This window comes from Barbus barbus, assembly GCF_936440315.1.
Source record: "Barbus barbus genome assembly, chromosome: 7".
Classification (NCBI taxonomy): domain Eukaryota; kingdom Metazoa; phylum Chordata; class Actinopteri; order Cypriniformes; family Cyprinidae; genus Barbus; species Barbus barbus.
In genome coordinates, this window is record NC_136735.1 from 1,714,193 (window position 1) to 1,741,182 (window position 26,990).

A 26,990-nucleotide genomic window follows, 5' to 3' on the forward strand; every position below is an offset into this window, starting at 1 on the left:
GACGCACCTTCCGGAAGGGGGGCGATATGTTACGTGTCAGTATCTGTTTTGTTCTGTTTTGCCCTGCCCTGGTTCTTGATTAACTAATTTCCGCTGATTCCATGCACCTGCGTTAGATTAATTATCTTGTTTGCTAGTTTGTTCCGGTTCCTTTAAATAGCCCTGAGTTCTTTCTGTCAGGGTCTGATCTCGTTCCGTTAATGCCTACTGAGTTGATGCCGCTCCTGTAATGTCTTTTTTGTTAATGCCTTTCAATAAAAGTAACCTTCGTGCACTCCTGGATCGTCTCGTCCTTACCACAACCCAGGGCGCGTAACACTGGGGACATCAGAGACTTATTTTACATCTTGCAAAAAGGGGCATAATAGGTCACCTTTAATGCTAATCTTTTTATATTTTTATTTTAGGAAATCCAATCAAGAAAAGCCTCAACTTGTGGGTCTCGATTTAAACTTCCTTTTGGGGGTAGGCTCTACCCCTGTCTTCATCTTCATGCAGGACCAAGAGCGAATCTGCATCCCCAGGATTTGGACAAAGCATGGGGCCTACATCAAAGAACTTTTCCATACAACTAGACATGAATCATTGTAGCTCACTACCATCTGTTAATTATTTATGGAATAAATACCATGTAAACGTTCACCTGCCCTCTGAGTCTGTCTGGTAGAACATATTTTTCTGCAATTATCCAAAGGCCAATGGGAAAAAAAATCCTATTGGGTTTTTGTGGAGGGAACCAGGGTGAGGCAAACTTATGGGTTGGCCTAAAAAAATTTATCATCACTGCAATGTGTTCCAATTGACTGTAACTTAACACTTACAGTAAATTGGAGAGCACTATCAGACAGACCTGACAACCAAATGAAAAAAAAAAAGGTTGTGCCTCACCACTGAACAAAGAATGAAGTGGAAACAGAATTGCACTTTAACAACACGCCCCAATTATACACAAATTAAAGAAACATTTTCCCCACTTCACATTTCACCACAATGTTTTTAACCAGATGAAACAAAAGAAGGAACTTTCATACTTGAAACTCCAGCAAGCTCAAACCTGGCTGCAAGGTATTTTAAGTCCTCACACAACAAAAGGGCCACCATTGGAACAGGACCACGACCGGCATTGTGCAACATGTAGAAAACTGCAAACACATTGCAATAAAGCATGAATCTTGAGAGATTTAGCATATGTGAATTACATAAACATGTGCAGTGTCTCCCTCTAAAAGCAAAGTTCTGAGTTTAAGTATTTAAAAAAAATAAAAATGACATGACCACATCCATACTGAAAAATTAGGAAATGTCATGTACCTTTTTAGATGTGAAATAATTTTATTGAAATTCAACAAAATCTCTAAATAAAATAATCAAATCTTAAAATAAAATATTTTATATATTAAATGAACAAACATGTAAAAATGTCATAATACCAAAATAAGGCAGACTGAAACATACAAGTTATGAATAAGTGGTCATAGAAAGTCAACATTACTTCTTGTTGGTATGACAACTAGTGACTTTCCTGAGCTGTGACCGGGATGTGTTTGGGGAAACCTGTTCAAAAGCAATCATTATGCCAATTCCATGAGACATATCCTGAGGCACAGAATTTACATTTAATCATTTAGCTGTGAAGTTGTTTTATGTAAAATAAAAAAATAAAAACTTTGTGCCAGCATGAAAGAGAGACTGTTCATATATTTCTCAAAGAGACTGATGAGTCATAAACCCTGAATCCAGCATAGAGGGGTTCAGTGAATGTGGGGTTGAATGTGTGTAAGTGTGTGAGTGTGTGTGTGTCAGAGATGCTGTAGAAGGACAGAGTGCCAGCCGGCCAATCCAAATACACTCCTACTCTGTTAGAGGGGGGTGAAGGTGCAGTTAAGTCAGTTCTGTCATTATTGTGACAAACAGTGTAACTGTTATCAGAACAGAAGAGACTCCAGGATGTGTCATTCCAGCCAAAAACACAGTCACCCACTCCCTTCCTGCTGATTCCTTTATATGTCACGGCTATGCCAGTTACTCTCCCACTCCATTCAACCTCCCAATAACAGCGTCCACGCAAACTCTCTCCACACAGAACCTGGGGATACGTATCAAATCTCTCTGGATGATCAGGATACAACTGCGGTGCTTTCATATGCGTCACTTTCCTGTTCTCATCAGACAGCATGAGTTGAGTGTTTACAGTGTTTGGATCCAGTGTGAGATCACAGGCATCTGAACACAAGAATACAGATGTGACATAAATAGATAGTTTTAGCGCTCTCTGTATGTGTGTGTGTGTGTGTGTGTGTTTGTGTGTGTGTGCGTTTTTGTGACAAATGAGGACATACATTTGTATAATGACACAGGTATGACATAGGCGAAGGACTTTTCAGGACATTGACCCATGTCCCCACTTTTCAAAATGCTTATAAATTATACAGAGTGAGGTTTTTTTGGGGAAAGTAGAAATGCACAGTCTCCTGTGAGGGCTAAGTTTAGGTGTAGGGCAATAGCACATACAGTTTGTACAGTATAATAACCATTACGCCTATGGGATGTCCCCACTTTTCACAAAAACAAACGTGTGTGTGTGTGTGTGTGTGCGAAGAGAGAAAAGGCCCACATTTTCTTAATCCTGGTGTGATTCTAAAATTGCTTCCATGATCCAAACTAGAAAGAGACAAATATAAAGAACAAATGATAAATGTTTGATTATTAAAAGTGTGCTAGAATCAGCTGAAATATCAGTAAACACTTTAAAATCAATGAATAAGTATTTAGGCATTCAAAAAGTGAAATGAGCCAAACTTGTACCACTTTTCCACACATACTTGTGTTTGAACACGTCTTCACAACAAGTGCCTAACACTTGCACAGTATTGTATGTGTATACATAGTAATTTGTTATGCAACTTAATTCACTCATCTGAGATTAACAGTATTAGTGAACTTAAATAAAACTCCTTTACTATCCCACATACTTGAGTATCTGCAGTGAGCAGTTTGGATCCTCCAGTTTGTGTTTGAGCAGCTGGACTCCTGGTGGTCCTGGGTGATTGTAGCTCAGATCCAGCTCTCTCAGGTGTGAGGGGTTTGAACTCAGAGCTGAACACAAATAACCACAGCCTTCCTCTGTCACCATACAGCCAGACAACCTACGGAAACACATCAATAGTAAACAGCGGTTGAAATAAATCATGTATCATCATATGAATGACAGTCAAACCTCAGTTTTTCCAGCTGACAATTTGGACTCTTCAGTCCATCAGAGAGCAGCTTTACTCCTGAATCCTGCAGGTCATTGTTACATAGATCCAGCTCTCTCAGGACAGAGTTTGAGGATTGTAGAGTGGTTGACACAATTTCACAAACCAGACCAGTGAGATTACAGCCAGCAAGCCTGAAAGACAGCAGTACACAAGATAATTTCATTTTTAACCTTAGTCTAGAACTGGTATTTCAAAAAGATTAGTTTCATTATTCTAATCACTCATTTAGAAAAAAAAATACTCTTTGCTATATCATGAGTAAACACTCACAGAGCTTTTCTGCAGTTGATCACTGCTGGTATCAGTCTTCTTCTCCCCTCAGCTGATGTGTTGTATTTCTTGAGGTCCAGCTCATCCAGCGGCTCCTCTGACATCTGAAGCATGTAGGCGATTGATGAGCAGTGAGCAGGAGAGAGTTTCTTCTCTGAGTGTTTGTCTGATTTCACAAACTCCTGAATCTCTCTGGACAGAGTCTGATCTTTCACTTCCAGCAGACAGAGGAACAGATTGATGGATCTTTCAGTGGAGAGTTCATGTCCATCTTTGATCTTCTCTTTAATGTACTGTGTGGTTCTCCTGATGCTCTCTGAGCTGTTCTCTGTGTGTGTCAGTAGATCCTGTAAGTGTCTTTGATTGGACTCCAGTGAGACGCCCAGCAGGAACCGCAGGAACAGATCCAGCTGTCCATTCTGACCCTCAAGGGCTTCATCTACTGCTCCTTTAAGCATATTATGCATTGGAACAATAACCTTAAGGGTCTTCATGGTGCTGTTTAAATAGCAGTAAAATACATGGAAAGCAGCAAGAAACTCCTGAACACTCAGATGAATGAAACTGTAGACTTTCCTCTGATGAATTACAGATTCCTCCTTAAAGATTTCAGTGCAAATCCCAGAATACACTGAGGCATCAGTGACGTCTATGCTGCTCTCAATCAGGTCCTCCTCATAGAACATCATATTGCCCTTTATCAGCTGTTTGAAAGCCACTTCAGCAAGTTTCACAATCACTTCTCTATTGAACTGCAGGAGTTTCTCTGGATCTCTCTCTTCATACTTCTGGTTCCTCATGTTGATCTGAATCAGCAGGAAGTGGATGTACATTTCAGTCAGAGTTTGAGGGATTTCTGCACTCAGATCTTCTTCCAGGAGCTTCTGAAGCACAGTGGATGAGATCCAGCAGAAGACGGGGATGTGGCACATGATGTGGAGGCTTCTTGCTCTTTTGATGTGTGAGATGATTCTGCTGGCTTGATGCTGGTCACTGATTCTCTTCCTGAAATATTCCTCCTTCTGAGGCTCATTGAATCCCTGAATTTCTGTCAGACGGTTGATGTATTTGGAGGGGATCTGATTGGCTGCTGCTGGTCTGGAGGTGATCCAGATGAGAGCAGAGGGAAGCAGCTCTCCTTTCATGAGGTTTGACATCAACACACCCACTGATGAAGTCTCAGTCACATCACAAACTTTCTGAGCGTCTGAAAACATCAGTGTGATTCTGCTTTCATCCAGACCATCAAAGATGAACACAACTTTACACTCCTCATAAATCTTTGAGTCCAGATCTTGAAGTTCAGGATGAAAGTCCAGCAGAAGTCTGTGAAGACTGTACTGATGATCTCGGATCAAATTCAGCTCTCGAAATGGAAGCACAAACATGAAATCTACATCCTGATTATCTTTTCCCTCGGCCCAGTCCAGAATGAACTTCTGCACAGAGATGGTTTTTCCGATTCCAGCGATGCCTTTAGTAAGAACAGTCTTGATCTGGTCTTTCTCCTCACAACCTTGTTCAGCTGAGGCTTTAAAGATGTCATTGCAGTAGATTGGAGTGTCTTGTGAGTGTTGTGTTCTGGCTGTTTTCTCCATCTGTAAAACCTCATGTTCTTCATTCACTCCTTCACTCTCTCCCTCTATGATGTAGAGCTGTGTGTAGATCCTGTTCAGGAGGGTTTCATTCTCTTTGAGTTTGCTACCCTCAAATAATCTCTCATACTTGTTCTTCAGGTTGGTTTTGTGTTGGTCTTTGACTCTTTGTAGTTCATCGTTTGCTGGTTTCTGCATATCTCCAGTCTCCTGCTGTAGGTGAGCAAAACCAGCAGAACTGGATCCTCTCATGATTGTTTGAAGAACAGGGCATGCTCTGGAACTCTTTCTGCACTGAGGACAGTCAAAGTCTTCTGACGGTCTAAACTGATCCCAGTAGAAACTGATGCACTGTCTGCAGAAACTGTGTTCACAGGTATTAGAGACTGGATCTCTCAAAACCTGCTCACAAACTCCACATCTGGGCTGATTCGGGATCAGATTGTTTCTCAAACTGTTGAGTCAAATCAATTTTGAAGTTCAAAGTTCCAGAATTATTTGCACCAGATAAGGTTGTCAGCACTGGCTTTGTATCAGTAATTATGGCTACTATGAATAATCAGTAAAAGGCAATGAGCCGATCAGCATATCTTGATTTAATTTCTTTGTGAGATATTAAGTATCAGAGTTTTGTCTTACCTTAGGTCAGAGCTCACTGCTCCATCACTGAAATCAGGAGATTTAAGTAAGGAGACATTACTTTTCATCAGTGGTGGGCCATCAGGGGAAGCAGGGCCTTCTCTGCTGGCTCTATAAAAAATAAAAATTGTGTGAAAAATGTTTTTATTGATTATTTAGGTATCATTTTCATTTATGTAATGTCCACTAAATTGCCTATGATTAGTTTAGTTGAGGTTGAACTGGAAAATCCTACATAAAAAAAGTCTGAGGCCAGCACTACAGATAGTGCTACCCTTTTGTTGAAAGAGGTCACATCTGATTTGTTACAAGCATTAGTGACAGAATCATCAGCCAATCAAATTTTGACGTTCAATGACAGCCCGCCCTCTGGGTCTAGCCAGACTAGACCACCCCTTTAGTCAGGGATTTCCAATGTATGAAAGTGAAAGTAAACTAAAAGAAAATGACAGCTGCAGTCATCGGCGCCTACACCAGATCTTGTTGCACTTTTGCAGACAAAAGAGAATAACTGAGAAAGGAAGACCAACATCCAAACTGAATTCGCTAACAAAGGCCAGCAAAGTTTTTATGCACCATTTCAAAGATTGCAACTATGAGTGGCTAACAGCTAGCACATGTTATTTTGTTGGCTGTGTTTACTTTTTAATATGATTAAAGGGACATGGAATGACAGAACCATGGACTTTATTTACAAGTGACTGGTGAGTACTTTATTATTTGATGAGTATTGCATCATGCACATTGTTATGGAGGTGTACATGGTGTGTTGATAATACTGTGGTGCGGTGTGTGGATGTCCAGCATTTGTACAGTTTTGCTGCTTCGGGTGCGTCGTCATTTTAGAATGATGTGAATGTGCACAGTGACCCGTGTACTGGCGGATTACTTTTACTGACAATGTAGGGAAATTTACTCTGCATTTAACCCACCCAAATCTAGTCTACTATTGAAATTGTTGATCAGCCGTCATTGTTGTTGAGAGCCTGTGTGTGCATTATATGCATAGCTGTGTTAGCTGTAACAGAGATGTGTAAGATGTGTACATGTAGTTTACAGTTGCTTACTGAAGGCCCTGACTGAAACCCCATGGTATGCCACTGCTTTTCATAGACAGACAGCTCGGTTCTAGAGATGTGGTTTTATGATTCTTCCATTGTATTACATCAATCAAAGGATTCAATCAATTTCCATTTATGTATTTCATAAGGTCTGTTCAGTATCTGTGTATTGTCTTACCTGGGGTCAGAGGTCACAGCTTCATTACTGATATTAGGAGGCATAACTATAGATGCATTACTTTTCATAGAGACACAGCTGATTTCCGGAGAGGCTGCAGTGTCCCACTTTTCCATTTTCTCATTCAGACTCATTTTTTGAGACAGTGTCCTTACACTCCAGCTCCTCACAGAGATTTAGATGTAGTGCTGTGCAAATAGGCCACTATTAAGCATTTATGGAACACATTTATGGAATTCACATTTTCCATAAAGAGCACAATAAACATGATATAATTGAGGCATCGTGAAGTCATTTAAAATATATATATATTTTGTTTTGACTAATAACAGTAGCTCTAATTTTAAATGATTTTCATTAATACATTTAGACTAGGGCTGTGAATTGATTATAGATGGTTTGACTAATAGCACAGGTTTCTGTGCATATTTGAGATTAATTTCACCAACTATTAAATTTTGTATTCATAAATATATTTACACACTGGATATCCAAATGAATGCAAGGTCAAGAGGCATTATACAAATACATGCATCACAGCATCAAAATCAACGTTTGTTTGTTTTTGTGGTGTAGCTTTAAAGGCTATTTTGAACCATAATATTACATATAATATAATAACTTATTTTACTTTTACATTTATTTCTTTAAACAATTACAAAAATACATATATATTTGTAATCTGAACACAACTATAAAACATCTGATTGTAAAACTCCTTCAAACTCTTTGGACCAAATCATGTTATTTGTGCACACACACACACACACACATGTTGGTTTTTGTGGTTTATGGGGATAATAGGCGTAATGGTTTTTATACTGAACAAACTGTGTGTGCTATTGCCCTACACCAACCCTACACCTAAACTTAGCCTCACAGGAGACTTTGTGCATTTTTAGATTTTCAAAAAAACACCATTTAGTATGTTTTTTAAGCCTTTTGAATTACGGGGACATAGGCAGTGTCCTCATAAACCACCTTCATATTGTAATACCTCTGTCATACCCATGTCATTATACACATTTGTGTCCTCATAAACCACATAAACATGCACACACACACACACACATTCCATAACAATCAGAAAAACATGTTTACAGGACAACATCAATCAATCAATCAATGACTATAAAATGAAAAATAATAACAACAACAAAATCAAAAATATTGCACACCTGTTCCTGAAAGGCAAATACATAAGTTATTACAGTAATCAAGTAGATAAGTGAACAAATGCAGTGTACATCAAATAGATTGGTGTGCTTAAAATCATGTTCTTTGTATGACAAAGTCTTTCAAGAGGAACACACAAATGCTGCACCCACTATACCTCAACAACAAACAAAAAATGCAAAACATCTCAGCACAGGCTGTGAGATGACGCAACTGATTTAAGTCCAACAAGGAAAGGAAAGGACATGACGTGTGGCCAAGTGTGGTATCCCATACTCAAGGGTCTCACCTCAGTCGTGGTATTGAAGGTGGAAGAGAGCACAGGTCATTCACTCCCCCCACCAACAATCCCTGCCGGCACAAAGACTCGAACCCGTGAAATTTGGGTTACAAGTCGGCCTCTCTAGCCTTTAGGCCACGACTGCCCCAAACACACCCATTTTACAATCCATTCAGTACAATCTGGTATGTTTTCCTGTAAGCTATAAGATTATTTTGCCACTGTAGCTTATTTTGTTGTTGCGAAACACATTCATAGGCACATTGTACAACTTATAGACAGGTCAAACACATGTGAGCCAAGCAAATGGGTTCCAACACTAAAGGCTTCAAGTGGAAATAAATGTATTGCTTTAAACTGTAACATGTAGCTTTAAATATGTACTTACCATGAAAAATATCCCACTGCTCATTGCTACATTTTCAGCGTCTTTTCTTGCCAATGAAACCTGAAGTATCTTTCTGCTTTCAATTTCACAGTAGCTGTTCTACCTGTTCTACTTGCTTAAAGAATTCAAGGAGGAGTTCATGAAGCATTTGACGGAAAACAAGAGTAAAAAAACAAAAAAACAGATGTTTCAAATAAAAAATGCATGCTATATTTTCCTTGTTTGTTTGTTTTTAACCCTACTTAAAGGAGAAGAAATGTGGTTGTGATCAAAGCAAAACCTATTAAATATGTTTTATTAATGACATCCAAATATATAATTTTGCATTTTGCATTATCGCATGTGTTACTGCAAGCAACATTTACATCACAAATATGTAAAGGATAATGTACAGTCAGTTATTATCACAAAATAATGAAGCCCTTAAGGGTGATACATGTGGACGAGAGAGCCTAATGCTCTGCAACTTCAGAAAACACATGCAAATAGAAAAAGCTCCAGCAAACAAAGAAAACATCTTCATCAGTTTGACAGCAGGTGCTGCAAATCCTCACAACACAACCAAATACAAAACCACACCGCAAATCCTCACAACACAAAGTTTTCTTCTTCTTTTTTATTTTGCGTATTGATTACCATTTGTACAACAACCATGGTTAAACTGTGGTTAATGTAGTAAATCCATGGTTAATTTGTGCGTGGTTACCATGGTTTAACAATAGTAACCAATTTTATTTTTTTTTTAATAAATTAATTAATTAATTTTAATACCATAGGCTATTGTCAATTTTTTTAAGGGAAGTTGTAAAAGTAAGTTAGCCAGCTTATATAACCTTTCGCAGTTACAACAATTGTGTATTGTGTCAGCTTATTTGGGCTAATAATATCCAAACAATATATAAAAAAAAAAAAATGAAGGAATCGTATGATCAGGATGTTAACCCAATAACCCAACTTTGATTAAAATGGACTCTGAATTAGCTACAGGACAACAATACTGATATGATCCGCCATTATGCTAAAGCTTTTGAAACTCCTTAAAATGTTTCAAAATAGTATATTGTACAGAGTCATTAACATCTTCAGCACCAGACACTTCAAATTCACCCACTTGTTCCCAGTCACATGAATACTAATCACTATTAAAAACAAACAAAACCAAAAAAAATCGTTTTTGCAGATTTAAAAAAATGGCAGCTGTGGTTGCCAGAATAATTTAGTAAAAATACAGTAAAAATGTAAACATTTTACAGAACAATCTGGAAATTTTACAGTTTGAAATTGTAAAAAAAAAAATAATAATAATCAGACCAATAAATCCAACAGCCCTTTTCACGAGAAAAACACTACTTTAAATTTAAATGTAAAAATGTCACAAAGGGAATTCTGGGAACGACAGCTTACAGGTTTTCACTGTAAAACTTTTTAACAGTATTTAAGTGTAAAATTACATGAATTTTAAGGTTAGTTCTATAACAGTTCTCCCCATATAGTGACAGGAAATTACCGTTAACCAAATAACAGGCTTTTACAGTTTTTACAGTTAAAATGACAATAATTATTTACAGTGCAGGTGGCAAAAGTCCTCTTAAAACAAAGATCACATGATTGCATAAGTCACAAATCACATGATCAAAAAAAAAACACAAAACAGAACTACAATTACAAAGTTAATTTACATTTAAATTATAGAATAGATAAGTATATGTAATCCATTAAAAAATATAATTTTTAAGTGCATGCGCAAATAGCAGCACAAACAACAGAACATTCGCACATCGTCACATCACGCTGCCTTTCTGTGATCGGTGAAAACATATATAAAAGGAATAAAATAAATAGGCCTACACAAAATATGTTTCACTTAAATAATTAACACATTAACAAAACCAAATAAAATAAATAAATAAATAAAAACTGCATGACACTGAGTTCCGTTTCATGTTTGTAAGTGCCACAAGTTCAAGAAAAGATGGCTGAAAGCGTGTGCTATTTATTTTCTTTATTTTGCAAAGGCACAATGTTTTGTTTTTATTGTGAGTATACACAAATAAAAGTTAACCCTTTGCACTTTCGAATAATGTCTTATTCTTATCTAAAGTCATGGCCAAAAATATTGGCACCCTTGGTGAATTTAATCTGTTATGGCCATTCCAGTCCTCTGACCTGAACCCTGTAGAAGATGAGTGAGGTGAACTGAAGAGAAGAAGCTGTGAATCTGAAGGATCTGGAGAGATTCTGGATGAAGGAATGGTCTCTGACCTCTTGTCAGGTGTTCTCTAACCTCATCAGGCATTATAGGAGAACATTTAGAGCTGTTAAACTGACAAATGGAGGTTTCAGAAAGTATTGAATAAAAGGGTGCCGTTAATTGTGGCCAATGTGAATTAGAGAAAAATATTTATTTCATAATTTTATATCCCCCCATTTTAAATTCTTATTATCCAATGAAAGATTAGATTTTTGTGAATTTGTTTAGTAAAATATCAAAAGGATTAACAAAGCAGATAAATTTTCATAGCCTTCTTTGATCATATTTACCAAGGGTGCCGATATTTTTGGCTATAACTGTATGACTGTATTTCTGCTTTTATAAGGAAAAAAATCCAAGTGATTGTGCTGGACCCTTTCGTGGGAACAATTTGTATTTGTGCCGAATGACAGATGTTCGTATGTTTCAGTTTCTCTTTAAATCAATTATTTTTGGCTAGACACTTATATGTTGTTTATAACAAATGTCATTAGCAAATAATTTATGTACATACATTTATATATATTTTTACTATAATGTTATATCTGCTTGTATTTTCTGATATTTAATTTGCTGTAGGATTTTATGACAACTTTTTATTTGTGCTACGCCACTGGGGGTACTTCATCGGACCGAAAAGGCACTTGAGCGTCGGTGATTAAAGGGCCAGAGGCTCGTGTGTTTTTGGTTTTGAGGGACAGATAACCTTGTTCAGCTCCCAAAGAACCCAGCGTTAAGGGAACAGTGGATGCAGTTTGTTTCTCTTGGGCAGCAAGTGTGTTTGTTCACGGCATTTCTGTGATGAATGTTTTATAAACAAATTGAATAAAATTGAAGTCAATCAAGTTTTTGTTCCTGTTTTATGTCAACGTCACAGCTTGCAGACCATCGCTATGCAAAAGCTGCGCGTGCTTGAAACTCTTTAGCTCCGCCCACGACACACCTCCAGGAGCTCGACTGATTTCAACCTGTCTGTCTTTTATAAATCTGATAAAACTAAAGACTGGAAATAGGAAGGATGCAATACTACTCTATAGGTACTCAAGATTGAGATTGGCAGAAATTGCGTGCGTAAAAATAACATATTATAAAACACTTAATATTTAATGGTCTTAGGTGATTTATTAATTGCATTTAATAGATTATACTTTCAATAAGGCATTTACAATTTGTTTGTAAAAGCTGTTTAATGCATGTTTGACCTGAGGTTTTTACAGTTTTGACCAACAGGCGTGACCTGTGTGTGTCCTTAAGCACTTCTAAAGATTGAATCATTTTACGAAGCTTCTCCCATGATTACTAATCTACCAAATAGATTAGAAGTAACTCTGACTCTCATTATCTCTTGTGTTTTTAATTGGCAGGCCATTTTTTTCTAACCCTGACACAGACTTGTGTGCTAAAACATTTTGGTTTAAAATAATGATCACCCAAATCAACAAGTGTTGCTGATTTACTTCATTTGCAGAGGTTTTCGACTTCCATGCAGTTTTCTGCACTGTAACAAACACTTGACTGCACTATAAGAGCATTGCATCTCTGTTTTTTTCTGTGCATATCTGTTTTATTGTAATGTCTGTCATAAGGTTTAATTAGTTTCTTTTTCTCTGCTGGAGTGAGACCTCAAACCTACACACTAAATATTTATTTAGACAATGAGGATTGTTTTTCTAAATGAAGACATGCCATTGTTTTTATAAAAAGATAATTATAATTACTGTAGACAAACCCAAACGTTACGCCTACCAGAAGACATTTCACATTTCAGAATAAACTTCTGTGGTTCTTAAATTGCGGTAATTAACTGTACATGTTTGAAGTGTTTAGATGATAAATAAGATGTTTTGCAGAAGAGTCTATTTCATGTATGTAGGATTTTTATGTTGTGCACATAATTGTTTCCCACAAAGCCAGACGTGACCTAAAGAAACACAAGACTGAGTTATTGATGCCACACTGAGTGACTAAAACAGATAAGCTCTCTCTCTGTGTGTGTGTGTGTGTGTGTGTGTGTGTGAGAGAGTGAGTGAGTGAGTGTGTGTGTGTGTGTGTGTGAGAGTGAGTGAGTGAGGGTGTGTGTGTGTGTGTGTGAGTGAGTGAGTGAGTGTGTGTGTGTGTGTGTGTGTGTGTGTGTGAGTGAGTGAGTGTGTGTGTGTGTGTGTGTGTGTGAGAGTGAGTGAGTGAGTGTGTGTGTGTGTGTGTGTGAGAGTGAGTGAGTGAGGGTGTGTGTGTGTGTGTGTGAGTGAGTGAGTGAGTGTGTGTGTGTGTGTGTGTGTGTGTGTGTGAGTGAGTGAGTGTGTGTGTGTGTGTGTGTGTGTGTGAGTGAGTGAGTGAGTGTGTGTGTGTGTGTGTGTGAGAGTGAGTGAGTGAGGGTGTGTGTGTGTGTGTGTGAGTGAGTGAGTGAGTGTGTGTGTGTGTGTGTGTGTGTGTGTGTGAGTGAGTGAGTGTGTGTGTGTGTGTGTGTGTGTGTGTGTGTGAGTGAGTGAGTGAGTGTGTGTGTGTGTGTGTGTGTGTGTTAAAGAGAGGAGGAGTGTAAAACAGTGATCCAGACAGAGAAAGATCTCAGTCCATCATGAACCTCCAAACTGCTGCGTTGATTCTCTCTGCTGTCCTGCACACAGGTGAAACTGCTTCTCTGTCTTTTATTTTTATATTAATCATTCTGCTCTTTATATTATACATTTTAAATACTAATTATTCAGATGCCCACATTTTAGTTTTTAAAACTGAACTATTAATTTAATCCTGTGCTGTATTTTCAGTTTAACTTCAGTTAGTTTATTTGTTCATAAATCATTTTTGATGGCGTCTTTGGAAAAGGTTTTAGTTTAGTTTATTGTGCACAGCCACATATTTGGTGGCACTTTATCAGAAAATGTGCACAATGTTTGGTCGTTTTGCATGTGAAAATGGCTTTTTCATTTGTTTTGTTTGTGAGAGTACACAGCGATGGTCTAAACTTTAGACTCTAAAGTGAGGCTGAAGATTAAATCACTGATTAAATCACTCACTGACTGCAAATACAGCAAAGCTTGTGTTTGTGTTACCTGTAAATATCCATTAAACATTCAAATCCTGTTTTTATTTCTGTCAATGATTACTCATTTTCAAGTGATAGTTTCCTCGTAAAAGTTTTCATCCAGGATAATAATCTTGTGTTCAGTTATATTCCTTCATCTGCGTCATTGCATTGAGGTTTATTTCTTTTTGCTGGAGCAGAAATGGTAATCACACGTCCATTATTGTAGGATCAGTGGATGATATACAGCATCTCATTTCTAACCTGGTCACAGCTTTGCTTTCTGATCATCTGATATGCTTTTAAATCAGTTTATTAAATGTGATCAAATCACATTCACTGGTTTAGTTTGCTTATGAACAGTGTTGGGGAGTAACTAGTTACATGTAACACCGTTACGTAATTTAATTACAAAATAAATGTAACTATGATCTGTTACAGTTACTGAGAAAAATGTGTCATTAAATTAGTTATGGAGTTTTAAAGATTACAAAGGGGGTTACATCTGAATGTTTTCTGTAAAAAGGTAGGATATGTTGAATAATATGAATTTGCCTGTTTTTGTTGTGCACGATGCCTTCTGCCATTTAAAGGCATGCATGTTTTATTTTTTTAAGATTAACTGTTTTTTCCAAGGCATTGTTAGATGTCAGTGTTTCCTATCATAGCGATGCAAAAATATATTTTTTTAAACAGTTGTTTTGAACAGTTTATGATTTTAAAAATGTATTTAACCTCAGAAAGATCTGAAAGTAAAAAGAGGTATTTGTGGTGCATTTGTGGTGGCTGTGCTTTAAAATGAAATGATTATAAAACAGATAGTTCCGGTCCTTGATTCTGATTGGTTGAGCCGCATTCGAAGCCGTTGTAAATTACTCTACAAACATACACACCTTTGTTTACTTTGTGTTGCTACTTTGTTCCAACCACAACTGTTTCTGAGGTGCTACAATGTTTGGTGGAAGAATACTGTTTTTATGTTACTTTATTTGCTCGGTTTTATTTTGTGAAACCTTAAGTATATGGAATAACTGTTTTATAAAAGTAATAATCCCCGTGAAGCCATGGTTTACAGTGAATTTATAACAGCTAAGGCGGTTTTAGGCACTCCGCGTCGTGTCGGCTTCTTGCTTTATTATAATTTTAGTTCAAATGGTGAAGGATGGCAGTAATCAGTATTGAGCACTTGACTCGTTGAGTGTGGACTCATATAAACACTGAGGCAGTGTTAAAGTTAATGAGATAATTAAATGTTTAATTAAGTGATGATTGAGCAAAACCTTCTATTAACAAGAATCACTGAAACATGACGACTACAACTGCAGATGAAATCTACTAAAATAAAAAATGACATTAAATCTCTCGAGATCATACTGGAAGGTTAACCTTGCCTGCTTTGTGTTTGAAAATGATTAACCGTTAAAAGTATTTATTAGAAATTTAGAAAAGTTAGTAAAAATTACTTAATGGGGTAAATAAGCTTTTTTCCAAAAGTAAGCTTCCCAACACGCTCATGAAGCGTTTGCTATCCTAAAAGCAAGAGGTGAGGAGTTTGATTGTTTGGTTGGGTTTGTTTACCAGAGCAGGACTGAAGGTCAGTGAGAGCAACAAGAGCACAGGGTTCATCTGACACAGACTTTTACAAAAAAATCTGCATTTTTGTTTCCTGAACTAGATTTTCTCAAACATGTCATGTAAGTTACAGTCAAGCATTCAGTGGTGGGTTGAGGTGTGTGAAGTAATGTGTGATTATCTTGAGCAACAGTGTTGTTTGCTCATGGCAGTATGGGGTCAGAGTCCCGTCGTGTCCATCCGGCCGCGAACGGCTGCTGTTAACCTCGGCGAGACGGTCAGCTTTCACTGCCGTGTGACCAGCGGATCACAGCCCGTCCAGCTGGAGTGGAAGAGGACCAACAACCAGCCGCTGGGAGGTGCGTCCACATCAACCATCTGAGAAAAACAGATCTCACCGCCCTACAGACAGAACAAACACACTCATTAACACATCAGCCGATTCTCCTGGAAATTAAATACAGATCAACAAGTGTTCTGTTTTCAGTGAATTTATACCCCCAAAGGGACAACGTATCCTGGGGGGTACAAAAATAGAGGAGTCCTTTGAAAAAAAATCATGAAATTGTATTATTTGAGTTCCAATAAGATGGAAAATAGAAATAAAATAATATTCTGATGTCTCTTTATGGTTTTGCCTTTTTTAGGGTTAATGGATTTATGTGTTATGGTTTATTTTGTCTCAGATAATGTGAAGCTTGGACCTGATGGTGCTGTCCTGACCGTCGCTAACGTCCGTCTCAGTAACCAGGGCAGTTATCGCTGCATCGCGACCAATGCTCAGGGAAAAGGGATGATCACGGCCTCCCTGACCATCAGACGTGAGTCCAGCGTGTGTTTATCTGTGTAAATAGCCAATGTTTACCAATCGCTGTTCCACCAGCACCAGTCAAAGTCATTATCACTGACAAAACCAATCCAGACAAAACTGGTCAGAAAAAAAAATATTGTATCATTAACTAAAAGAAGAAAATAAAACAAAAAACCTATAAATATGTGCAAAAATATGAATGAAAACAGAGAGAAAACACTTCTGGGAAAACATGTTTAATCAAGAATATTAGGCTATTTGTGATCTACACCACTCAATGGTTTGTTGTCTAAATGTATTTCTGTGCTTTTGAGGAAAGTAATTCTCGAAAAAATGCACAGTCTACCAAAAAAACCCAGCAAAAACAATTAAACATTCAGTTTAAAAGTTGTTTTTTGTTTGTTTGTTTTCTGTCAAAATAACTATCCAACTAGATGAGAAAATATTTTTTTTATACACTGCCCTCCAAAAGTTTGGAAATACCCCTGGCAAAGTGTGGTTTTGGACGATATCAGCATAAATCCTTATCATTTTTTGGTGCAAATACATTAAAGTAACTTGACATTATCATTGAAGACCAGCAATAAAACATAATAATAGCAATATATACATGTCAAAGTCAGACATGCCTCTTTGCCAGCTGTGATGCCTGGTTACTGGTTTAAACTTGGCCCAGGTTTCTAAAAGATTTTTGGGTCAGCACACCTTAATACTGTAGCTTCAACAATAGATCTCCAATTCAACATCAATGTTTGAATAAACTGACAGTTCGGATGCCCAGATTATGCAGAGCTGTAGTAGCTGCTAATGGTGGATATTTTGATGAACTGAAAATTAATTTGTTTTCTATGTATAAACTGTTTATGTAATAAAATAAGTTTTCGTAGTTTGTGTTGTCCCTTATCAGTGCAAAATTATCACAAATGAAAAGGAATTCATGCCAATATTGTCCAACACCCCACTTTTCTAGGGTGTTTCCAAACTTTCGGCGGGCAGTGTAAATAAACATGCTAAACACATTTTTTGGTGCTGAGATATTGGGGAACTCAAAGTAATACTCAAATTAAACTAAATATCCAAAAGATATAAAAAATAATAAATACTTTATATGAGCAAAATAAAACTAAAACAAACAAACAAAAAAAATACTGCAAAACATCAATTTAAAACTGAATTCTTTAATACTAAATAGTGGCTGGGGTTGCCATGTCCTTGGTTTTCCCGCAGAATCGGGCTACTTTTAAACTGTTGCCGTGGGTTCATTTCCCTCCCCAGGGGTTAATGGTTTAACATTTGGAATAAATTACATTTGACTGAAATTCTTGTACTGCAATATTTTATATTCTACCAATGACAAAACAGTGGTAGATGTTAAGTTTTGTGAAGGAGGCCCACTGTTAAGGAACCCTTGAGCTGTGTTTATGATATATTAAGGTATATTGGTTTTCAACAGTGACTGGTAAATATGTACTTTAGCTATGGGAATTGCATATTTTTGGTTTTTCATATTTGGGATATGGTCACTTGGGTACGTTTGGGCTATTTTTGATTGGCCATTGTGCTAGTTTTGTTACGCAGACCTGGCAACCCTGATGTAGATTCAGAGTGTGTTTGTTGATGCAGAGCCTCCGAAGGTGCGTGTGACGCCACCCGGGCCGCTGTCGGTTCGAGCGGGTGAGAGCGTGACTCTGGAGTGTAGCGTCACGGGGAAGCCCCGCCCCTCCATCAGCTGGACCAAACAGGGAAGTGAGACGCCGCTTGTTTCCACGACAACAGATGCTACAGTATCACTACAGGTGGTTTAGGATTCACTGATTCACTGGTTTCTGCCTGATCCGCCTGTCTCAACATTGCCTGTTTCTCCCACTCGCCCGCCAAAGGTGACAGTGATGTCAGCAGAGGATACTGGGATATTTGTGTGCCGCGCTCAGAGCACGGAGGGGCTTGCTGAGGGGCGGGTGGAGCTTAGACTGGAGGGTGGAGCCTCCGCTGACGGGTCTCCTCAGGCCTCAGTAACAAAAACAGATCTGACAGCCGTCGAGGGTCAGAGGATCACCATGCACTGTCACGCCACTGGTAAACACACACACACACACACACACACACACACACACACCTGGGGCCTGTTTCATAAAGCAAGGTTACCAAATAAGCCTGGTTTATTTCAGTTAGTCTGACTTATTGTCAGGTGATTTGGTTCAAAATAAGTCAAACTAACTGAAATAAGCCTGGCTTATTTGGTAACCTTGCTTTATGAAACAGGCCCCTGGAGTTTAAAGTCTCTGTGAAAATGAAAGTTAAAAAAAAATATATTTTTCTGTATTGTGTAGGGCGAGAACTTGTTTGTGTCCATCAGCTGATGTGGGCGTTACACTTAGAAATAGATACAGATCGAGTTATGACATTATGATAAAATAATTTCACTGTCAAAAAAAAAAAAATCAAATTGGGAAAAAAAGTCAAAACGTGTTATTTTAGTATCAATAATGTACTATTCTAGCTTTATGCAAAATATGATGGGACCATCGCAACTGGCCCACCTTTACAGGTACTCGGCCCTGCACCAACTGTGAGCCAGTGGCACCGTTTTCCCCTCCTCCTCTCCACCTTTCAAGCACCAGATCAATGCTTGGCTACCTCTCTCTCAACTGTCCAAGGGTTGGTGGTTACAGCTGCTCATCAGATGGGCACCCCCGTTCCTTGGTGTTTCACCGATTTAAGCCCATGACACCTCCAGAGGGCTCGACAGCAGATCCAGCGTCCTGGATCTACCCCTGCTGACCACCACCCAATTCTATGTCGTTGTTCATCCTTCAATAGGTTGGCTCTGCCACCGTACCTCCCGCTGTATCCAGATCCAATGAGATGCTCTTTCTGCCCGTTTGGTGACCTTGCCTACCAGTCGTTTCCTGGCCATCTCTTCAGTCCCCAGTAACCCAAGGGTTCTCCAGAGTGGCTGCCCAGCAAAACCCCTGCAACCAACCTCTATTAGTAAATTCCAGGCCTTCCATCCATTTTGTTGGCTCTTGAGGATAAGGTCTTGATATTTCTTGAGCTTGTGCTCATGGGCCTCCTCCATCCGTTTTTCCCAGGGTACTGTTAACTCCATGAGCACCACCTGCTTGGTGCCTCTGGACCAGAGAACAATATCTGGTCTGAGGCTAGTGCGTGCTATCTCCTCTGGGAATTTGCTTCTTCAGTTCTGCCCGCATCTCCCAATCATTTGCTGAGGCCATTTCCTCTGTCCTGCTGCAATGCTCTCTCCTTTCCTGACAAACTGGATAAAGTGGTGCCCATCGGGAAGTTGTTTAACCTTCTTTATTGCCTGTTCCACACCATCCGCCAACTGAGACAGGATCTTATCATGACACCACCGAAATGTCCCATCTGCCAAACTTGACTGGCACGCTGAGAGGACATGTTCAAGGTTGGCTTGCTTTCCACATAGTGTGTAGCTGGGGCTCTCTGCCATCCCCCAAATATGGAGGTTTGATGGAGTAGGCAGAACATCATAGACAGAACACATCAAGAACTTTATCTGGTGTCCTTCCATGGTCCAAATGTCCTGCCACATCAGGGCAGTTTGTGTTCTTTTAAAATGTCTATATTGTTTTTTTTATTATTATTATTAATATTTGTTTCAGTAATTTTATTATTTTAACTTATCAATAAAAATGATCATAGCATGGACACTATCAGTCCATGCTAAATATACAAAATTATTACAAAAAACGATGTTTCGGTCCACTGATCTTCATCATCAAGCCAGTGATTGAGTATTTTAACTTAACCTTCACAAAAATTACAACTGGTAATTTGTAAAAAAAAAAAAAAAAAAAAAAAAAAAAGTTGCTTTTTATATATTTTTTATATTGTTTCAGTTATGATTTATTTCTTTACAATTAGCTTTTTCAATTATAATTAGGTTTAGTTAACTATAATAAACCGGGGTCAAAACAAACAAACAAAAACACATGAAAAAAAATTATATTTGGGTCAACCAAAAATTTGTCAAAAAAAGTAAAAAAAAAATTTATTAAAAGAAGAAACATGCACGTTCCCAAAATGAACATGCGTTCTAATGTAGATATTGTATATACTTATTTTGAGACAAATTTAAAGATGCTGCAAGCTTTGTTTTATAGAAATATATGTGATATCGGTCACATCTGAATTTGTAAACAGCACAAATTCATCAGTGAGTGGAACACATTTTCAGGTTTGCTAACATCGGATTGGATGGCGTGTTTTTGGAGAGTGGGGTTAGCTACAGAGCTTACAGCAGTCTGCTAAATTACGGTTTATCATTTCTCTTTATTTTTCCCAGGTTCACCTACACCAGTCATCTCCTGGTCAAAGCTGCGAGCGCCATTGCCGTGGCAACACAAGGTGAACGGCGGGATTTTGACCCTCAATAACGTGGGTCGACAGGACTCAGGTAAAGCTGCTCTGCGAGTGTGAAAAACCGTGACTAATATTACCTTTTTCATCGACTGATTTGATTCTCTCTGTGTGTCAGGCCAGTACATCTGCAACGCCACGAGCTCCAAGGGCTCCAGCGAGGCCTACGTGCAGCTGGAGGTGGACTGTGAGTGACAGAAACATTCTTATCTCTGCTGACCTTGCCATTGCAGACAGACATGTACATTTGAGTCAGATTTGTGAGCTGGACACAGGTCAGTGTAAACGTTGACTTCGCCAGGCTGATACTGTAGGAAATCAGAGTCAGCTGCGGTCACTGGACTTCGGTCGAATTCTGGGAACGCAAATACATGGGAAGCTGAAAAAGAGCAAAAGACATCAGGTGGAGTTTAGTTTCAGAGAAATGAAGAACAGCATAACTGCAGCTGATAGCAGCATTAAACTAAAGCAATCTCACACAGTCAGGGAGCGCCGTGAAAGAGTGCATGTGTGTAAATGATAACGGAGTGTGCGGAAACATCACTTATTTCACATCAACATTAAATCAACAGTTTTCATGAGAATACATGTTCACGGTCACATTTCAAAAAGAAAATGAAGCCAGTTTTAAGACACTGTGACATTATTTTGATGAAAATTAAACAATACAGAAAAATTAAGTAAAACACTAGATTTATCATTTAAATGAAAAATACATGACAAAATTACATATTAGTATCATAATTACTAATGAATGTACATATTTTTTGACCATTAAATAAAGTACTATACAGATTTTAAACTTTTTTTAAATAAATGTAAAAAAGTACAATTTAAAATAAATCTATTATTATTAATTGTTGTTAATATAATTTTATGTATGACTATTAAATGCAAACAGTCGAATAGCTTAACGATTGAATTTACTATATGAAAATTATACCATTTAATAAATCGTTAAAAATAGTTGAATATACCCGTTTTAAAAATTAATCATTTTTTAAAATACATTATAAAAATACATAGTGTTCTTATATTTATGTATTTTTCATGACAATTAATAATACAGTAAAATACTTTAATACACTTGTTTTGTACCATCTTTTAATAATTAAAAATATATTTGAGAGTACAGTAAAATTACATTAATAAACCAGTTTTTTAATAATTAACAAAAATACATGATAAAAAAATACACTTTTTTGTATTTATGACAATTAAACAATACAAAATAAATACTTTAATACACTGGTTTATGTATTTTATAAACGTACATTTTATAAAAATGTACATTATAAACATTTAGATTATGCATTTATTTATAAATGCAGTAAATAACTACAATACAGTGAAGATTACTGTATATAAAATGTTATAAAAATCCATCTCTTTTTTCTAGTAATTTTTTCTTTTCCCCAATCTATCATATACCCGGCGCAATGCGACGCCAGGCACAACGCAAGTGTAAACAGCGAATCCGCCATGGTGCATTTAAGCTTTATCCCCTTGTATCATGCAAAAATGACGATTCTAGTCAACCAATCAACTTCTGCAGTGAGTTTAGCTCCACCCTTTTGGTACTCTTTGCTGTGCTAGGTACCCCAATGGAAGGGTAACAAAAAAGTGGTACAGTAGCTACGAACCGTACCGCTCAGTGGAAAGAGCCATAAGAGAATAGGTACAACCCTTAAGCTAGGTTTAACTAGCAAAAGTGGATTCGGACCTGTGCCATGCGCTTCAGACCATGCGCTTAGATCGTTAAAATAGGGCTCCTAATGTTCCTATTTATTGTTTTTTGCTGTGAGATAGAGATAGACATGTTCTTGACAGTTGTCATGAGATTATCGTAATGAACCCATCCATCAAATGTGTCCATGAACTGTCTGGTCTCGTCCTCAGCGCCTCCGTACGCCACCACACTGACGGATGAGGCAGTCGCTCGTCCTGGCGACGCCTTGCGACTGCAGTGTCTTGCTCATGGCACTCATCCAATCCGCTTCCACTGGACGCGTGTGGGCGGAGCCTCCATGTCGACAGGGGCGGAGACCACCAAAGACGGCCTGCTGAAGATCGCGCAGCTGAAAGTAAAGGACAGCGGCATGTATAAGTGTGTGGCGACCAATCACGTGGGCTCCAGTGAAGCACTGACAAAAGTCACTGTGAGAGGTGCGTCAAACTCAGGGAAGACAGAGATTTGCCTTGTCCAAATACCCACACTTGAGGTCATGGCCTCTTGAGAGCGCGTGCAAGTGTCAGGGAAGTAAGATGTTTTTCAAAAATCACTTAGTGCACCAAACGCCAAAGCACAGTGCCCTTAACACACACTAAATCCACACTATCTTGAAAACCACTCCGGAGCACTAGTCCAGGCTAAGTATATCTCATCATGCATCCTGTTCTGGAAATAAATTGAGAGACTTTTCCCAAGATCTCGCAAGAGGTCATGGAAACCTTTCCAATGTAAGTTAAATATTAATATGATAATTAGGGCCCATTTTAACATATAACTTGGTAGAAAAACAAAGTGTTGCACGTTTTATGCTGCAAAGATGAGTAGTGGTGATATTTATTTTGTACAACATTTACAACTGGTTTTAATGCTTAATTAAAGCACCACAAATTAAATTGTCATGTTATAGAGACTACTGAACAGACATTTAGAAGTTGATTTTATAATGCAAGGTATTTATAATAAAATCAAAGCTATGTAAACACTTGCATTTTTACAACACTATAAGTGTGTCCCATCAGGTAATGAAAAGTTCTACACACACGTGGTCTTCATCCTCACTTGAACAATTGGGACAAATACAGGAAATACATCATATAAGTAGTCAAGTGGTCAAGTGCAAAGACTGCAAGTGTGAGTACTTGGACAAGGGGATTGTCTGCGTTACTTACTATTGAAGAAAGCGTAACGGCTAACTTGGATCACGTGTGCCTTAATGACCAATCACATTACAGCCAAGACGTCATTGAATTTCAGTCAGAGTTGTGCGACACTCAATCACTGAATGAATGAGAAGTGCCATAAGCTGAATCCCACCTGTCGCAAAATAGTTCAATACAAAAGTATTGTTTTGTGTAAAACATGTTGATGATTACCAGATAGGCTGTCGTTTCATTAAATGACAAGCCGTTTCCTCTAAAAAGCTGTTTATTCAGCGTAGTGAAGCCTCTCCTCCATTGACATCCTTTCAAAAAAAATGGGCCTGTGGTCTGCTTTCCCACATACTGGCAAAGCAGAAGCGTTAGTATTAGCCGTTACGCTTTTATGGCTAAAGGTTGCAGCCTTGCCTTCTAGTGGCATTGGGGAAGATTTTTCTTCACTTTGGAAATCACTAGCACTTCATTAAGTGTTTAAAATAATAGTGTTTATGTCATTAAATCCTCTGTTCTTCTCTCTCTGCTTTTACCTCCCAACAGCTTAATCACAGAGCTGCTGATTATACAAATCTGCCCATTAATTATGAGGACATTAGAGACTTCAAACCTACAAGACGATGAAGCTCAAAGACGAAACATATGTGAAGTTTTGCTATGGTGTTCAGAACAAAAGAAGAAAAAAATTGTCTGTTTAGATTCTGCTATTTTGAATATTTTTAAATTGGCACGATGGAAAGATGCTTTCACTTTGGCATTAAAGTCAAATAAACACTTAATAAAGTTCATTAAAGACTGTGTGATTATCTTCCATTGGATTTCCAAAATAAAAAATAAATATCTAAGACTGACAGTGTATAATATATCATTTAAAGAAAGGCTTATTTATAATGTTAAAGTTTTTTGCACACAAAAAAACAAAACAAAAGTATGTGGAAAAATTATTATTTTCAATCCTCATTTTGACCCTCTGTCTAAAGCAACCTGTTTTAAGAGGCTTGTCCTTTAAGGCTTCTTAGGCCCCGTTCACACTAGTGTGTTGTCGTTTTAAAGCGGCGTTTTAGAATGAAAATGATCCGCGTTTTCACTGGTGTTTCCGCTGCATTTCAGAAACGATCTCCGTTTACACTACACAACCGAAAACGCATGTCACATGACCAATTCATGCAGGTATAATCATATGTACAGGTAGATTCCCTATTATTTAGATGGCGGATGCGTCTGCGTGCTTGGAGTGGTCCGATACGGGTACGATAATGCACATGATGTTATTGTTTACACGGTCATCAATGATATGCTGAGCGAATGTGGGAAACCACGCTATCCTTTTCAAAAGTCTCTGTTTTGGTCCGTTTACACTGAAATGCAACCCCAGAGTTTTCAAACTAAAGCGTGGTCTGCAGCGTTTTCAAAACCTCCGTTTTCAACCTGACACACGAGCATAGTTCAGTCAGGACCACGCTGTTCAATGTCAGAATATTGTAGTGGTCATGAACTTTACGTTTGGCTCTGAAAGGTTCAGTTCTGTTCAGTTCTTCAATATTTAAACAGAGTAGTTTCTTACTCTGCAGAGATGTAACCATTATCAAATCAGGTCACTTGTTGGCATGATGGGCAACAAGACATTCCATGGCCATATTATTCACATCTTCCCATTGGATGCCAATGTCTTCCAGGTCTTCTTGGAAAGCCTATATGTCTCCATTGATCTTCTTTATCCGACTGTTGATTAAGCCTATGCGCCTCCATCAGTGGCCACTATGCTCACAAGGTTGACGAACTACTGCGCTTCCTCAGTCAGATGTCCTCGAACCATCATTGGACTTTGATCTGTGTACCTCCTACTCTCATCGATTGGTCTCCTCTGTTCAACTTCCCGGCCTCTGTGTTCAGGCTGATTGTCACTTTAGTGGATACGCTCATCTCGGCTGGTGGAGATGATATATTTCAATAATGATCAGGAATGCTGTTCTCTGGTAAGACAAATGGTGAGGATAAAACTAGAATATTGATGAATATCAGACATAAGGGTGAATAACTCCATGAGAGGACGAAATAATGCTTGAGTTATTATCCCCCAACAAAATGAAGTTGGGGTGGTGATGGTGCAGTGGATAAGACACATGCCTTTGGTGTGAGAGACCCGGGTTCGAATCCACTGTGAGACACCAATGTGTCCCTGAGCAAGACACTTAACCCCTAGCAATTGTAAGTCGCTTTGGATAAAAGCGTCAGCTAAATGAATAAATGTAAATGTAAGTAGCTACACGGGAAGCTAGGCAAACATGGTCTCCTTCAACGTATAAAGGGACTGAAGATAATGATGTGCTTGCATGAATAGCATTATCACACTATCGTTAAATGAGCGATTCAAGAATGATTACAGATGTAGCTGCGCCAACCTGCAGCCCTGGAGAAATAGTGTGAAGAATGAATAGGCTAAATAGCTGCGTTAAATGTGGACCCTCTTAATAGTTGAAATCAGACTATGGCACAGTAGAAATGAAGACACATGTAGCCATTGAAATGTCCATGTCATCTAGGTCCCTGCTAGTCAAGTTCACGCAAATCAATCCTTGAAAGCCAGCTCAGCTCCTCTATCCATGAAGAGGGAAACACCACTCCCCTAAGGTTATCACCAAGTCTCTGGCTAAACAACTTCATTAAAATCGCCAATAAATCTGACAATGACTGTCTCGCAATGGTTTTTAGACACAAAATCACGAAAATGTGTTTTCTCAGGCTGACCAGTCAATGCTCATGTGCTGTCCTAAATGCACGTCTCAGAGCACCGACCACTTCCACAGTAGCTGGAGCCTCCAACAGCAGCCGAAGCAACTTAATCCATCAGCAACTGGCTCATAACTTAGAAGCGGGACCTATTGGCCCCTCTGCGTGCTGCACTTCCTCCCATCAGTGTTAACAAATATGCAACTTATTAACAACTTCAGACCCTTTAGTGACTTTCCAAATGCCTAGCGACAGCAATGTCTTAAGTATATAGAGATTGTCAGACAGCATCTGATAACACATCAGAATTTAACAGAGCATTTCAGTTACTATTTATGGTTTATGCAATGTGCTGTTTTAAATCCATTATGTGAGCACAGAGAGGAGCATAGAGTAAATAATAAAATGCAAACGCTAGGTACAATGCAATGCAGGTAATGAATATGCTAAATGGAATATGACATCATCTAGAGATA

General features: G+C 38.3%; 3 protein-coding genes across 3 annotated transcripts in view; 1 reads left to right on the forward strand and 2 right to left on the reverse strand.

Moving 5' to 3' along the window:
* LOC306872949 (uncharacterized protein) overlaps positions 1-26,990 on the reverse strand; it is an 819,728-nt gene that overhangs the window by 438,868 nt on the left and 353,870 nt on the right. The window lies entirely within an intron of this gene.
* LOC306872880 (protein NLRC3-like) lies at positions 1,310-5,573 on the reverse strand. The gene is made up of 5 exons (XM_079421775.1): positions 3,531-5,573; positions 3,218-3,391; positions 2,973-3,146; positions 2,615-2,661; positions 1,310-2,223 (listed from the first exon to the last, which is right to left on the reverse strand). The coding sequence occupies exons 1-5, from the start codon at positions 5,375-5,377 to the stop codon at positions 1,694-1,696; spliced, it is 2,772 nt and encodes a 923-aa protein (XP_079277901.1). The 5' UTR covers positions 5,378-5,573; the 3' UTR covers positions 1,310-1,693.
* LOC306872923 (basement membrane-specific heparan sulfate proteoglycan core protein-like) lies at positions 13,563-24,662 on the forward strand. Its single transcript, XM_079421849.1, has 9 exons — positions 13,563-13,719; positions 15,902-16,048; positions 16,376-16,510; positions 18,124-18,296; positions 18,381-18,576; positions 20,828-20,938; positions 21,020-21,088; positions 22,801-23,067; positions 24,328-24,662. The coding sequence occupies exons 1-9, from the start codon at positions 13,671-13,673 to the stop codon at positions 24,330-24,332; spliced, it is 1,152 nt and encodes a 383-aa protein (XP_079277975.1). The 5' UTR covers positions 13,563-13,670; the 3' UTR covers positions 24,333-24,662.